Source organism: Echiichthys vipera (genome assembly GCF_963691815.1).
Source record: "Echiichthys vipera genome assembly, chromosome: 2".
In the NCBI taxonomy this organism is placed as follows: domain Eukaryota; kingdom Metazoa; phylum Chordata; class Actinopteri; order Perciformes; family Trachinidae; genus Echiichthys; species Echiichthys vipera.
Window position 1 is genome coordinate 37,325,511 of NC_139827.1, and position 14,606 is coordinate 37,340,116.

At 41.9% G+C, this 14,606-nt stretch overlaps 1 protein-coding gene across 3 annotated transcripts in view; it reads left to right on the forward strand.

Moving 5' to 3' along the window:
* Positions 1-3,843: 3,843 nt before the first annotated feature.
* The window catches only part of LOC310964331 (glutamate receptor 2-like), a gene marked incomplete at its 3' end in the record, with an annotated part of 216,023 nt that continues 205,260 nt past the window's right edge, over positions 3,844-14,606 (forward strand). For all 3 annotated transcript variants that reach the window (XM_083937417.1, XM_083937416.1, XM_083937415.1), the window contains exon 1: positions 3,844-3,972. In XM_083937417.1, coding sequence (XP_083793543.1) covers positions 3,870-3,972 — 103 coding nt within the window. In that variant the 5' untranslated portion in view covers positions 3,844-3,869. The remainder of the gene's footprint in view (positions 3,973-14,606) is intronic.

A 14,606-nucleotide genomic window follows, 5' to 3' on the forward strand; every position in this document is an offset into this window, starting at 1 on the left:
AACATGTTTCCACACCGGTGACTTTAGGGAAGCAGGAGGATCTGACTACGGCAGTGGCCATGGTGGTTGGAAAAGCGCAGCTTCAGGCTAATGGTAAGCTAACGTTAAGCTAAAGCTTCACGCTACTGCTGGTAAGTGTGTATCATGTGTTTTCAGTGTTGTTCCTCCGGAGCTTATTTCTGCCTTGCAAGTTTTGCAAATTGCAAACTTTCTGTCTTTTACGGTGTAAAAATCCCACACTGAAGACATGCTGACTCACTGACTGTGACCAATAGTGATGTCCAAATGAAGCTTCATGAAACATTGGCCCTCATTTATCAAATGGACGTGTTTGGACGTGAGCGGGAGCTACGATCAAATCTCACGTCTGGTCTGAGATCGTATACGCAAATTTCAGCCTGTGTATTTGCGGTGCAGCACAGCAAAATCTGGCTAAAAATATTAACAAACCTCATCTGTCATTAAGCATGAGCATTCACATATTGAGAACAGATCAAAACGGATTCTTAAAACGAATAAAAAAATAAAAATTGTGGTTGGAGCAATTGATTGTACTTATGTGCGTCTGAAGGCACCATCCATGAATATTAAATAAAATAAAATTAACTTGACCTTCAAGGAGATGAAATTAACTTGACCTTCAAGGAAATGAAATTAACTTGACCTTCAAGAGGGGGCCAATGTAATGGTGGGGGAAACACTGAAGGTTAAACTCTACGTAACTTCAAAACAAACTGCAAAAGAGTAAATGTTTTACAAATGAAAAGCATACATCACATGGCCAACAACGAAAAAGAACAAGGTTTGATTGACAGCTCTCGTCTATGAGACCTGGCAATCACAAGTAAGCCACGCCCCAATGCATCCCCTGCTTTATTGTCTGTTTCACTCAAACTGGGACTGAATTCTAAAAAATGAACATTGGTGGGTATTGTAAAAGGCATCAAACTAACAATAGAGACAATACAATCCTCTGAGGCAATAAAGCAGCGATTTATACCGTCAGAAATCACAAGTAACATTTTAGAAACCAAACACAACACAACTGGACATGCAGGCATGTGCTCAGAAATAAGGGTGTAATGAACAACGCAAGCAACAAATGTTACAGCTTTCTCTTCTGCTAGCATGTAGCAATGTGTCGAAAACAGCAGCACGTTCTACTGGAGTTGTACTTTGGGTGTGCCCCTAAAAATGTAATAAATTGATCTAAGTAATTTTTAGATGGTAAAATAAAAATTCAGTGGGAACTAGAATATCTTAAGAAAACATTTTAATATTTACACATTTTATTCATGTAAAATTAGTACATTTTATCATATATTTACAAATACAATTTAAATGATTTATAGTCCCTGCACATTCACTTTATAATACTAATTCAATTTTACTGTAAAAATCATTTTATCATGGATGAATAATTTGTTGTTCTTTCTCATATTTGGGATAACCGTGACATTTCTCGGGAACAGAAGGTCGAAGATACTCAGGGGTGGCACAGTTGGAAAGCCCCTACATGAAAACGTCATCAAGGGATCAACTTTCATCTCTCTACGACCTTCCGTTACCGAGATACTGCAGAAAAACCAGAAACTCCCATGATGCGTTGCAGGATATATTTTATCAATAAAATTGCATTTTCCTCACCAATAACGCATCATAAACACCAAGTTGGATATATCGCTGTGTTAAAATTATAAAAAATTTCCCACAGCAACAAATACATTTTGTTGCTAATACACCTGTTCTATAGGCATAAGTTAAACATGTCACGCCATAACCGAGCTGTCTGGTGTGTGCTGCAGCTCACTTCAATATCAATAACCGTGCATCAAAAATAATAGTGCCACAACGCAGTCTCTCATACACTGCCATATTATACATGTTGTCATCGGACCTTTTAGCGTCCTTGAGTTTGCTGCAGTAGCCTACAGGGCATCCGATATCTGTGTTGATCCTCAAGTGATGTAGTTCAACAGAAAGTAAAAAAACAAAACACTATTTTTCCAGCATTTAATCTTATAAATATTTTTTCGCGTAGATTTGCCGCTTAAGTCTCATAAATCTGCGATATTACCCTGGGTCCGCAATTTTTTTTTTTCATACTTCGCCATTGTAGCATAAAGTAGCAACCGAACAAAATTATATCTTAAATCTTTTTGTTTTGTTGCATTCTCAAACGTTTGACAACAGGAACATCAAACTCTTCTTGCAGTTTCTGAACTAAGAAATTGTAGACACCCTTGAATATTGACTGTGGTTGTCCAACTTGCAAACAGAACACCCAAAGGGTACAGGTCACAATGGATACGTGCACACTTGTAGAAAAATGAAGTATATTTAAGTTAATAGGCCTCTTATTTATTCAAATTTTTCTTTAAAAATGCTCAAACTTACAAAAAAGGTCTTTAAATTAGTCAATTAACTTGGAAATGTTCTCTGAACTATTCAGCTGAATACATTTGCATGGTTTTAGACAGAATGAAATAAAACATTTTCCTGTCAGAAACGTAGCTTATTTTGTAATTGATGGTTGTTTAAGGGGGCCTATTATGCTTTTTCTCATGTTCTGTCATATATATGACTGTAGGTGTTGCTGGAGTTGTTTTATTCTCAAGGTATGGGGGACTTTTATTTTGCAGTTATCCAAATGAAAAAGGACATTTGGAAAATGTGGGTGATGTGCTTTGATTTATTAAACTGAGGAATACAGTGATGTTGACCAATGAATGGTAATATTAATCTACTGAACAAATAGTAGCCTAAACTTTAATCATCTTGAGTCACTGTGATTCATGCTAGAATGAAGAAACTAAATGGTACAATTTCATTTTTCAAAAAAAAATATAATTTTGTTAGGTTGTTATATAATGCATCATATTATTACATTTTCATATTTAAAAAGTGCAACCCCCGCATTTTATAAAAAATACCACATATGTAAGAATGTTTTACAAAATGCGGCAGATTATTGCATAATTCGGCTGAATGCGGGTGTTACTACATAATGAAATGAGAATTTATTTCATTTTGCCATTTTTCCCTGATGCATTGTTATAATGCTTTGTCTTTTTTGCTTTGTATTTAACAGTAACAGGTTAATACTGTTGAAATTCTTAGACGATTTAGCCATGATGGATTAAATGATAAAAAAGAATAACAAAACAATAAATGTTCAAATTAATCCATTCAGCTTTACATTATACCTGTATTTTAATGTCTTAGGTGGTGTAACTGATGCTATTTCGTGACGACCTGTGTTGTTACTGGACTAGAGGGGTGTAAGTGTGTGTGCATGGGGCGTCAAAGGCTACTATTTTATAACCTATGTATGAATAACGTCACTCTGAGCCACCTTAGAGACCGAACCGAGACCTAACTGACAGCCTATTTAGGTTGTGTGATAGGTAAAATCAATGGTTAGGCTAGATTGAAACAAATATAACCTACAGAATAGTGTAAGTTCTCCAGTAAACGCTGCATATGCTTGGGCAAATGTTTAGTAAGTTACTGATCAGGGATGCCGATCCGATGTCAGGATTGGGGAAAGTGGGTGCAGATCCCCCCCGCACACCAGGATCTGCACCCATGCTACCGATAGCTTTCTGTGGCCTCATGTTGGTCTCTTCAACGCTGCTTTACGTTTTGCTGTCGGCTGCTCTCGGTTCTTTCTCGTGTCTCATCGGTATTCCTGGGCAATCCTCGGCGCGCGCCCCCGGTCCAAGCAGCAGCGGCACGCGCATCTCAGGAGAGAGGACAGGGCATCCGCAGAGCTCGAGACGCTTCTGAGCGAACCTGGGATAACGACATGAGCTCGCTTCGTGTTTGACGGAGATGATATTTTGGTAGGAACACACTACCATAGGCTGATGTGGCGTCGCGTGAGGAGACTCGACGCGAACATGAAGCTCCTGTTTGTGCTGACACTTTTATGGCGCGAGGCGTTGTGCGGATCTCCGAGCGTCCAGATCGGTAGGATTGTCTTTTCTGTCATTGCCTCACCGTTCTCATCTTTACGTTTTCCGTTCACCCGTCTTTCTAAATGATTATCACTCTTTGCTTTTCTTCTTCTCCCATTCATCACTGCCCGTGTCTTCCTCCTGCTAAAGCGGGCCTCTCATTTCTGTCCTCTCAGTGAGGGGAGGCCTCCTGCCCGTGCTGTTGCCACTGCTGCTGCAGTGTTCTAGTTATTTCAACATTTTCATCTTTTATATGTGTATATGTGCTCATTTGCCTGTGCATCTTACTACTAGTGCTGCGTGTGTTGGATGTTCGCGGGCATCCAGATGTGCACCTCTGTTTGTCCCTAGGGTTTTAAATGTGTGCCAGAGTAAGAATTAAATGAGGGACTTGAGACTTTTTTTTCTGAGGTCCATTTCTTGTTGGATTACATATCCAGGCCTTACAGCCCTGCATCGTTTCCTGAGAGGGTGTTGGATTTTCAGCCACACGTTAATGCATTCAGATATATCAAAATGATTTCAGACTTACATAGGTGCGTTTTCAATTACAGTTGACATCAATATGAATTACATTGATCCTACTAGGGCTGAAACAATTACTTGAGTAACTCAAGTTAAAAATCGTTTAATTCATATCTCTCACATTATGCAGCCTGCTAAGTGCAGGGATCATTGTTCCACACGGGCCGTTTTTGCAGGATTCACACTACTACATAGGAGTTTTAGTTTGCATGATGATGGAGAGTGAAGAAACAGCCGGGAAAAGGCAGAGAATGTCCAACGTTTGGGATAATGTCACACATAAAAAGAAGCCAACAATGTCATTAATGGTTCAGCATCTGAGCCGAAAGAGTCCTATTGTTCACACCAATGTTAACTACTGAGCATCGCTGATTTGGTTTAACAATTGATCCGTTAACAGGTGAGTGCGTCTGGTTGCTGTAGTGACAGCAGTTGTTAAAGACAGGAAAATAATGCGTAGTTGTCCTTGTGAATGCCTCTAGGTTTGGTTTTTCATGAATGTTAAACATAATGTCAACTACCTGAACTGTCTACCTGTCTTTATAGTTTTGTTAGAGTAAATATGTCAGTCGTGTTTTGTTTGTTGCTTGTTAAGTTGCGTTCACACCAAAACGCGAATGACATGAATACAATCGCTTCACACGTTTTTATCGCACTGCTTGCTCACTTTTTCACATATTTGATCATCGCTTTATTCGCGTATATCGCAGGTAGTAGCCGAGGCGGCTGGCTAACTGAAGCTAACCTCCGGCTCAGCTGGGTGCAATGATGTAACGGTGATGAAGCGGCACTGTTATCCCTTCCTGGAAACTTTTATTATTGACTGCAAGCCATTCTACTCTCCCCGTGAGTTTGCTTCGTTTATTCTGGTCGATGTTTACATTCCACCGGAGGCCAACGCGCAGGACGCACTGTGCGCACTCGCTGACCAGATACTGGACGTGGAGTGGACCTATACGGCTCCTTAGTTATCATCCTCTGGGACTTTAACAAAGGAAACCTTAGCCACGAACTTCCCAAATACAGACAGTTTATAAAATGTGCGACCAGGGAGGGGAACACTCTGGATCACTATTACACTACAGTCAGTAACGCCTATCACAATGTCATCCGCGCTGCACTGGGTCACTCTGACCAGGATATGGTCCACCTGAATCCTGCCTACAGGCAGAAATTAAAACTTTCTAAACCTGTGATGAGGACATCAAAAAAGTGGACAAGGGAGGCTGCGGAGGATCTGAAGGTTTGGACTGCACTGACTGGGATATTTTCAGGACTGCTTCCACCAGTCTGGATGAGTACACAGAAGTTGTAACCTCATATATTAGCTTCTGTGAGGACTGCTGTGTGCCATCACGCACCAGGGTGACTTATAATAATGACAAGCCCTGGTTTACACCAAGGGTCCGGCAGTTGAGGTTGGATAAGGAAAAAGCTTCTAAGGCCCTGGCCACACGATCGAAAACGACCTTTTTTTTCCCCCCTCCGTTCTTGAAAAGTTTTCCGTCCACACGAAACCAGCTGAAAACGCTGTAATACACATGTCGGGCTTGGGTGTGGCACTGTAACTGCCACAGAAATACACCAACACGGAGAAGAAGACGGAGCTCCGCTGATGTGTAGAATCATAATACAAACACCGGAGACTTTCTCTCCAAATCTGACGACTTCCCAAATCCTCCTCCATCCTAGAGAGAAATCTAGCGACTGTTTCTGGTGTTAGTGGAGACTTTTGTGGTGTTTTGGACTCTGATGCACCAATCACTCTGTAGTAACTGATCTCAACAAACAGAGGGTGTTGCTGTGAGCCCTTCCCCGTCCGAAGGCACTCACAGGCGGGCACTGTCTCGCTACTTTTTGCGACCTTCTTGGCAACTTTATTTATAAAAAGCTACTAGCGACCAATTTAGCTCCTTATTCAGGGCATCAGGGAAAAGGGAGAATTATATGGTCGGCCTAATTCATTACCACACATGTGGCCCCTGTTGTTGTGCTGTGACGCCGCGGGGGTTAGAGGTCCGAGGTGTGGAGATGACGGCATCATTAACAAAGTATGCGTTTTCGCCGTCCAGACGACAACGCAACGGGGGCGTTCTCAAATATTCCCACTCTGGGACCTGGTTACAGAAAAGACCGTTTTCAGGCTCCGATAACGCCAGCTGCGTGTGGATGATCGGCCTAACCGGAATTAAAAATGTACATTTACACGAAAACGCGTTCTCTTGTGCCCAGGGCCTAAGAGTGGCAACAGAGAGGAGTACAAGGAGGCTAAGGACAGTATTTAGCAGGGCGGTGAGAGAGGCTAAATGACTGTACTCAGAGAAACACCAGTTCTCCTCCAACGACTCTGACTCTGTCTGGAGAGGGCTCAGGCAGATCACCAACTACAAGCTAAGAGCCCCCCACTCTACTAACGATCGTCGCCTTGCCAACAAACTGAACAACTTCTACTGCCGCTTCACAATCAGGTCAGTCCTCACACCATCCCCCACCCCACTTTCCACCTACACCAGGCCCCTAGCTTTACTCCCCCCACTACAACAGAGGTAGAACAGCTCCCATCATCACAGCTGCCCTCCACCTCCCCCCATCCACCATCAACACCAACACTCCCGCAAAGCTGCTGGGCCGGACTCCGTGTTTCCATCCTGCCTGAAGCATTGTGCAGATCAGCTATCTCCAGTGTTCACGGATATCTTTAACTCCTCACTGGAGACATGCCACGTGCCAGCATGCTTCAAGGCCTCTACCATCATCCCAGTTCCCCAGAAAACAGGACCCACAGGACTTAATGACTACAGACCCGTCGCCCTGACATCTGTGGTCATGAAATCTGTTGAGTGCCTGGTACTGTCCCTCCTCAAATCCACCACAGATTCACTCCTGGACCCCCTACAGTTTGCCTACAGAGCAAACAGGTCTGTAGATGATGCTGTCAATTTATCCTACAGCACCTGGACTTCAGCTCTGCATTTAACACAATCGTCCCAGCTCTCCTTCAGGACAAGCTTTCAAAACTCAACGTGCCGGCCTCCACCTGTCAGTGGACTATAGACTTCCTGACAGACAGGAGGCAGCATGTAAGGCTGGGAAAGCCCACCTCGGACACCAGGACGATCGGCACCGGCTCCCCCCAAGGGTGCGTTCTTTCTCCCCTGCTCTTCTCCCTGTACACCAACAACTGCACCTCCAGTCACCAGTCGTGTCAAACTTCTGAAGTTTGCAGACGACACCACCCTCATTGGACTTATCTTTGGTGTGGATGAGTCTGCCTACAGGTGGGAGATGGACCACCTGGCGACCTGGTGCAGGGAGAACAACCTGGAGCTCAATGATTCCAAAACAGTGGCGATAATAGTAGACTTCAGGAAGAGCGCAGCCCAACCCTCCCCCATCATCCTGCATGACTCCACAGTGAACACTGGAATCCTACCGCTTCCTGGGCACAGTCATCTCCCAGGACCTCAGGTAGAAGCTGAATATCAGCTCCCTCATCAAGACGGCACAGCAGAGGACGTCCTTCGTGAGGCAGTTAAAGAAGTTTAACCTACCACAAACAATGCTGGTCCACTTCTACACTGCCATCATTGAGTCCATCCTCACCTGCTCCTTCACTGTCTGGTACGCTGCTGCCTCTGCCAAGGACAGGTGCAGACTGCAGCCTATCATTCGCTTTGCAGAAATGGTGATCGGCTGTAACCTCCCTTCTCTTCAGGATCTTTACTCCTGCGGGACCCCGAAGAGAGCTAGGAAAATAGCTGCTGACCCCTCTCGCCCCGGACACAGGTTGTTTGAACCTCTCCCCTCCAGCCGAAGGCTGTGGTCTAACAGGACCAAAACCTCCCGCCACAAGGACAGTTTCTACCCCTCTACCATCAGGCTTTGGAACACAGCTAAAGACTCGGACTGAAACTTCTGGACCTATGACTCACATATGCGTTGCACAAACGCCCCACCCCACCCCACCCCATCACTAGACACTTTAACTGCACACTAGCTCCTGCACTACTTGTGTAAATATATATAATTATATACTTTCTATTTTAATGGTTAATAGTTTATTATGCTTAGGTTTTTTCTTAGGTCTGTTTTCATGTAAGCAGCGTCAAATCAAGGCAGATTCCTTGTAATGCAAACTACTTGGCAATAAACCTGATTCTGATTCTGATTCTGTTGTGCTAAATGGAAAGTGATGCTAGTGTTAACAGGGATCTGGATGCTTTTAAAGAAACAGAAATGAGCTCTCAGAGGAAGTGTGTGGTTCTTAAAAGAGCCGTTGTGTTGTAGTGAGGTCAGGCCGTCAGTGATTTAACCTCTGAAGCCGTACAGGCTGCTTCCCGCTCTCCTCCTCAGCTTCACTCTGCACTGATGGCTTTCTTCTTCTTCTTCTGGATTTTTTGCAGAATAGATGCCTAAAGGCACATTGCTGGCAGCCACATCATTGTTATATCCATTATATTATATCCACAGGAACACTCTGGTTTCCCCCAAGGACTGCAACAACAATAGTGGCTTTGGTGAGCTCCTGGATGTCTGGATGAATAGCAATCTCAGCGCTGATATGACTGTCACGCACGCGATGTTGCCTGAAAAGTTCAATATTTTTAGACTTTTCATTTTCTAAATAAATCTATTTGTCTTTAAACCTGTTCGAGTTAACACGTGTGTCAAGTGGAATTTTATGCACCACTTTGAATTGTTTAAATAGTAAAATTATTCATGGTAAATTGCCTTTGTATTGCCTTCAACACACCTAATCTTGTCTCTCTCTCTCTCTCCCTCCCTCACACACGCACCCACCCCTGTGTTAGGTTACCACACCGATTAGGCCTAGACATAATTTATTTTTATACGTTAGTAATGGTTAGTAATAACGCAAAATTATAATTTTTGTTTTTGTTTTGCAATTATTTTTTATTCGATAATTTGATTATTCGATAATCAATAATCAGTAGCATACTCAATTACAAAAAGATTTGATAGTTGCAGCCCTAGATCCTACTACCAAATATTATGTGTGTCTCCAAAGGCATATTGCTCTGTGGCATGGATTTTTATTGTTGTTCAAAAATGATTAGGCCCAATAAGATAACTTCTTTCAATGATCAGGGTTGGACTGGGGTTATCTCACCCATGTTCAGCCCTTCTATCGTCAATGAAAACCAAGACAGCTGCTTCCGGTTAGCTCCAGCCCAAAATGGCAGCATAGAGAACTAGCTCCCGATCAGTACTCGATAAAATTCCCCGAACTCGACAACCTTGATAGGAATAGATAACCTGAAGCGGAGATGGAACGGGGTGGGAAAACAAGAAGACAAAGAAAACAAAGATACACCAGAAAACAACAAGAAATGACCAAAGACGGAGACGACACGACAGGCACGGACTCAGACCGTGAGGAAGAGCACATGGGGACACAAGCGGCTATGTTAATACGAACGGGACTGAAAGATATCGTCAAAGAAATAAAAGATTTTAAAACCGAAATGAAAGCAGAGTTCACAGCATTCAAGGAAGAAATAAAAAAAGACATGAAAGAAGAACTCGAGGATTTAAAAAAAGACGTTAATCAGCGGCTCACAGAAACAACGACAGAGTTAACTACACAAGACAAGAGACTCACAGAGGCAGAAGAGAGAATTGAAGAGATGGAAAACTGGAACATAGAGGCAAAAGAGGCCCTACTCCGATCGATGAAACAACAGAAAATATTACAAGACAAGCTGACAGACCAAGAGGGAAGAAATCGACGGAATAATATCCGCATCTTTGGTCTGAAAGAGGGAACTGAGGGCAGCTCAGTGACACAATTCATTGAACAACTTCTGAAACAAGAACTACCGCTGCCGATAAGCATGGAGCTACAAATACAACGAGCACACCGAGCTCTAATGCCGAAACCAGACGCTGATAAACCTCCGAGATCGATCGTGGTGAACTTTCTTCAGTACACGGTGAAGGAGACGGTGCTGAAGGAAGCCTGGAAGAAAAAGATCCACTACCAAAACCAACCACTCTTTTTTGATCACGACTACGCCTCTGAGGTTATCCGGAAAAGAAAAGAATACAACGGTATTAAAAAAGCCCTAAAAGAGAAGGGAATACGCTTCCAGACGCCCCTGACGAAAATAAGGATCCATTGGGAAGCCGGACCGCGGACATACGAGAGCGCGCAGGAGGCTGCAGAGGAGCTGCACAGGAGGGGAATCACGGCGGAGTCACCGGGGAGAGGCGCAGCCAGGACGGGGACGGAGGAGCGGCTCCAGCGGGCGCTGCCGTGGCAACTAACCGGGAACCCAGAAGACACTGTTACGCGAATCAAGAAAAAACTACAAGACTTTCAAAGGAAATGATGGTCTAAGGTATGTGAGTGCATTAAAACAGACAGAAAAGGACACGAAAGGACAGACCTGAAGTGATTGAACTCGTAAAACCGGTCATAATATTGATCAGTCTTCATATACTATATCTGATCGATGAGAACATGTTCACCTAGGAGGTTAATGCACAGACATTACTGGACAATTAGACCAAACCTACCTAGAGAGGGGCCCCCATACACAGTGGGATTTTCCCCTCAACCCACACAGGTAATGTGGGAGGCACACACAAGGACACATGCCTATTTTTGGAAGTTAAACTGTTCTATGTTATACGTTCTATATCAAACGGTTCTGTTTTTGTTTGTTGTTGGTTACTATGACTACGATGTGGATCCGAAGATTGAACGACTGAAGTATGAGTAATATCTCACTAGTGTCACTAAACATAAATGGGCTAAACAACCGGGTTAAGAGAGGCAAGGTAATTTTGAAAATGAGGAAAGTTAAAGCACAAATCATCTTCCTCCAGGAAACCCACTTATCCAAGGAGGAGCATGAAAAGCTTAAGAAGTTTGGTTATAGGAAAACTTACTATAGCACATGCAGGCAAAGCCGAAAAAGAGGGGTTGCTATCATGATACAAAACACAGTTAATTTTGAATGCCTGAAAGAAATCAACGATGACGAAGGGCGATATGTTATTGTTAAAGGAAAACTAGAGAACAAAATTATCACATTAGTTAATGTCTATGCCCCACCAGAAAGTGACAAACATTTCTTTAAAGCTTTATTTTCCACCATATCATCTGAGGCAGAAGGTATTATGATGTGTGCAGGGGATTTTAATGTCATTCTGGATCATAAGATAGATACAACAAGCAAAAGAAAGAATAAGATCCACCTAACTAAATTCATGAGTATGTCACTGAAGGAACAGGGTATGAAAGATGTGTGGAGGGATAGACTCCAGAATAGACTATGTATTTATGAATAGCTGGGACCTGCACAGGGTGAAAGAGTGTAAAATTGGGGTGGCGGATGTTTCTGATCATAATGCAGTTCACTTAACTGTACTTCTGGATAGTAGACATAAAAACACAACATGGAGAATGAACGTGGGAATAATGAACAGTAAGGTAATAACTGAACAAATTAAAAAAGAAATAAAGAGCTGTATAGAAGATAATGATACAGGAGAAATTAAACCAACTATCCTATGGGACACTCTAAAGGCAGTAATTAGAGGAAAATTAATAGCTATAACATCACAGCAAAAGAAGCTAAAACGAGCAGCCTATCTCAACTTGACTGATAAATTAAAAAATCTGGAAACAAAATATCGAAACACGAAGAAAACTCAACTTCTACAAGAAGTGAAGACTATTAAAGAGGAAATAGACAAACTTCTGAAAGATGAGATAGAAAAGAAACTCAGATTTATGAAACAGCAATACTATGAAACTGGCCCTAAAGCTACTAGAATTCTTGCAAGGCGTATTAGGAAACAACAGGTCCAAAGTACAATACCCAAAATCAGAGACCCACAATCAGACAAAGTAGAATATGAGGTAGCGGAAATAGAAAACATATTTAAAAATTACTACAAAAAACTATATTCACAACCACCCTCGTCTAGTGAGGAGGCGAAAAGGCAGTTTCTTAACTCACTCGACTTACCAGCTATTGGGGAATTACATAATAACAAACTCACAGCTCCTATAACACCTGATGAAATATCCAAGACCATATCCAAACTTAAAGCTAACAAAACCCCTGGAGGGGATGGTTTCCCATCGGAGTGGTATAGAGCCTTTAAGCAGGAACTGATACCTCTCCTTACAGCTTCTTTTAACCGGACCCTCAAGGAAGGCCAATTACCACCATCTTGGAAAGAGGCAATCATTTCGTTAGTCCCCAAAGAGGGAAAAGATACAGAATACTGTAATAATTACAGACCAATATCAGTTCTTAATGTGGACTACAAGATATATACATCTATCATAGCACAAAGATATAAGACCCTTATGAATGACCTAATTGATGAAGACCAAACAGGTTTCATCGCAGGGCGCCAAACACAAGATAGCATTAGGAGGACAATTCAGATAATCAATACAATACAATCAAATAAGAACAGCGCAATTCTATTAAGTCTTGATGCTGAAAAAGCTTTTGATAGCGTTAATTGGAATTTCCTATATTTAGTATTAGAACGATTCGGATTTAACAAAGATTCAGTCAATTGTGTTAAAACTATTTACCAAAACCCTACAGCCAGGATAAAAGTTAATGGCAACCTAACAGATAGAATATTACTAGAAAGAGGTACCCGACAAGGATGTTGCCTATCTCCGCTCCTTTTCGCTTTATATATTGAACCGTTAGCACAGGCAATCAGACAGAATGAGAAGGTAAAAGGAATTAATATCAAAGGACAGGAACATATAATAAGTCTATTTGCGGATGATATTTTAATATATTTGGACCGCCCCAACACAAACTTTATTCAATTAATGCACCTTATAGATGAGTTTGGGATCCACTCAGGATACAAAATAAATGTAAATAAGACGCAGATTCTGACCTTAAATTATACCCCATCCCTAGAAATCAAGAAAACCTACCAATTAAAATGGCACGCAAAAACTATAAAATATCTTGGTGTAACTCTAACAAAACGACTCTCTGACCTATACAAAGCAAATTACGATCAGATCCATCTCCAGATAAGTAGAGACATAGAAAGGTGGACAACCTTGCTATTAGATCTTAACTCAAGAATTGAAGTAATTAAAATAAATATTTTCCCTAGACTACTTTACTACTTTCTCTCTCTACCCATCAAGATTCCACAGGAAAAGTTCAAAATCTGGGATAAAATGATCTCCAGATCCATATGGAATGGTAAAAGACCACGGATAAAATACTCTACGCTGCAATTGGGAAAAGAAAAAGGAGGTATGGGACTCCCAAAATTAAAAGATTATTACCGTGCAGCACAATTAAGACCAATAATTATGTGGTGTGACAAGGACTATAATGCAAAGTGGAAAGATATTGAAAAGGTGGTGGCAGATACACCAACCCAGGCCCTGGTTGGCAATCTAAAACTAATGAAGTCACTACAAGAATGGATAGACCCAATAACTCTACACACACTGTCTATCTGGTTTGATTTTGTCAGACAACACAAATTAGAAAGGGACATAAAATTGTTAAGCTGGTTTTCTTATGATGACGGATTTAAGCCAGGTGTAAATGACTACAACTTCAGGGACTGGAGTAGGAAAGGGCTCACAGCAATGTGTAAACTAATGAAGAATGGACACATAATGAGCTTCCAGGAGCTGAAAACGGACTATGGCCTTGAAAATAGAGATCATTTTAGATTTCTACTGCTACGGGACTACTTTATAAAGGAAATACAAACTGTGAAAAATGGAACCAAACTGAAAGCAGTTTCAGTACTGTACCGAAACTTAATAGACTCAGAAGATGTCTCCACTCTGTACATTAAGGAGAAGTGGGAGAAGGAATTGAAGATTAACATTACTGTAGAGGAGTGGCAGAGTATGTGTGAAGCACAGCACACAACCACAAATTCGAGAATATGGCGGGAATTCAGGTGGAAAACCTGACCCATTTTTTCATCACTCCCAAATTAAAAAGTAAACAAACAGGCTCCCAGCACTCATGTTGGCGTTTATGTGGAGAAAGGGAAGCCAATCATACACACATTTTCTGGGGATGTCAGAAACTTAATCCATTTTGGGAAAACGTACACAATATAATTAAGAAC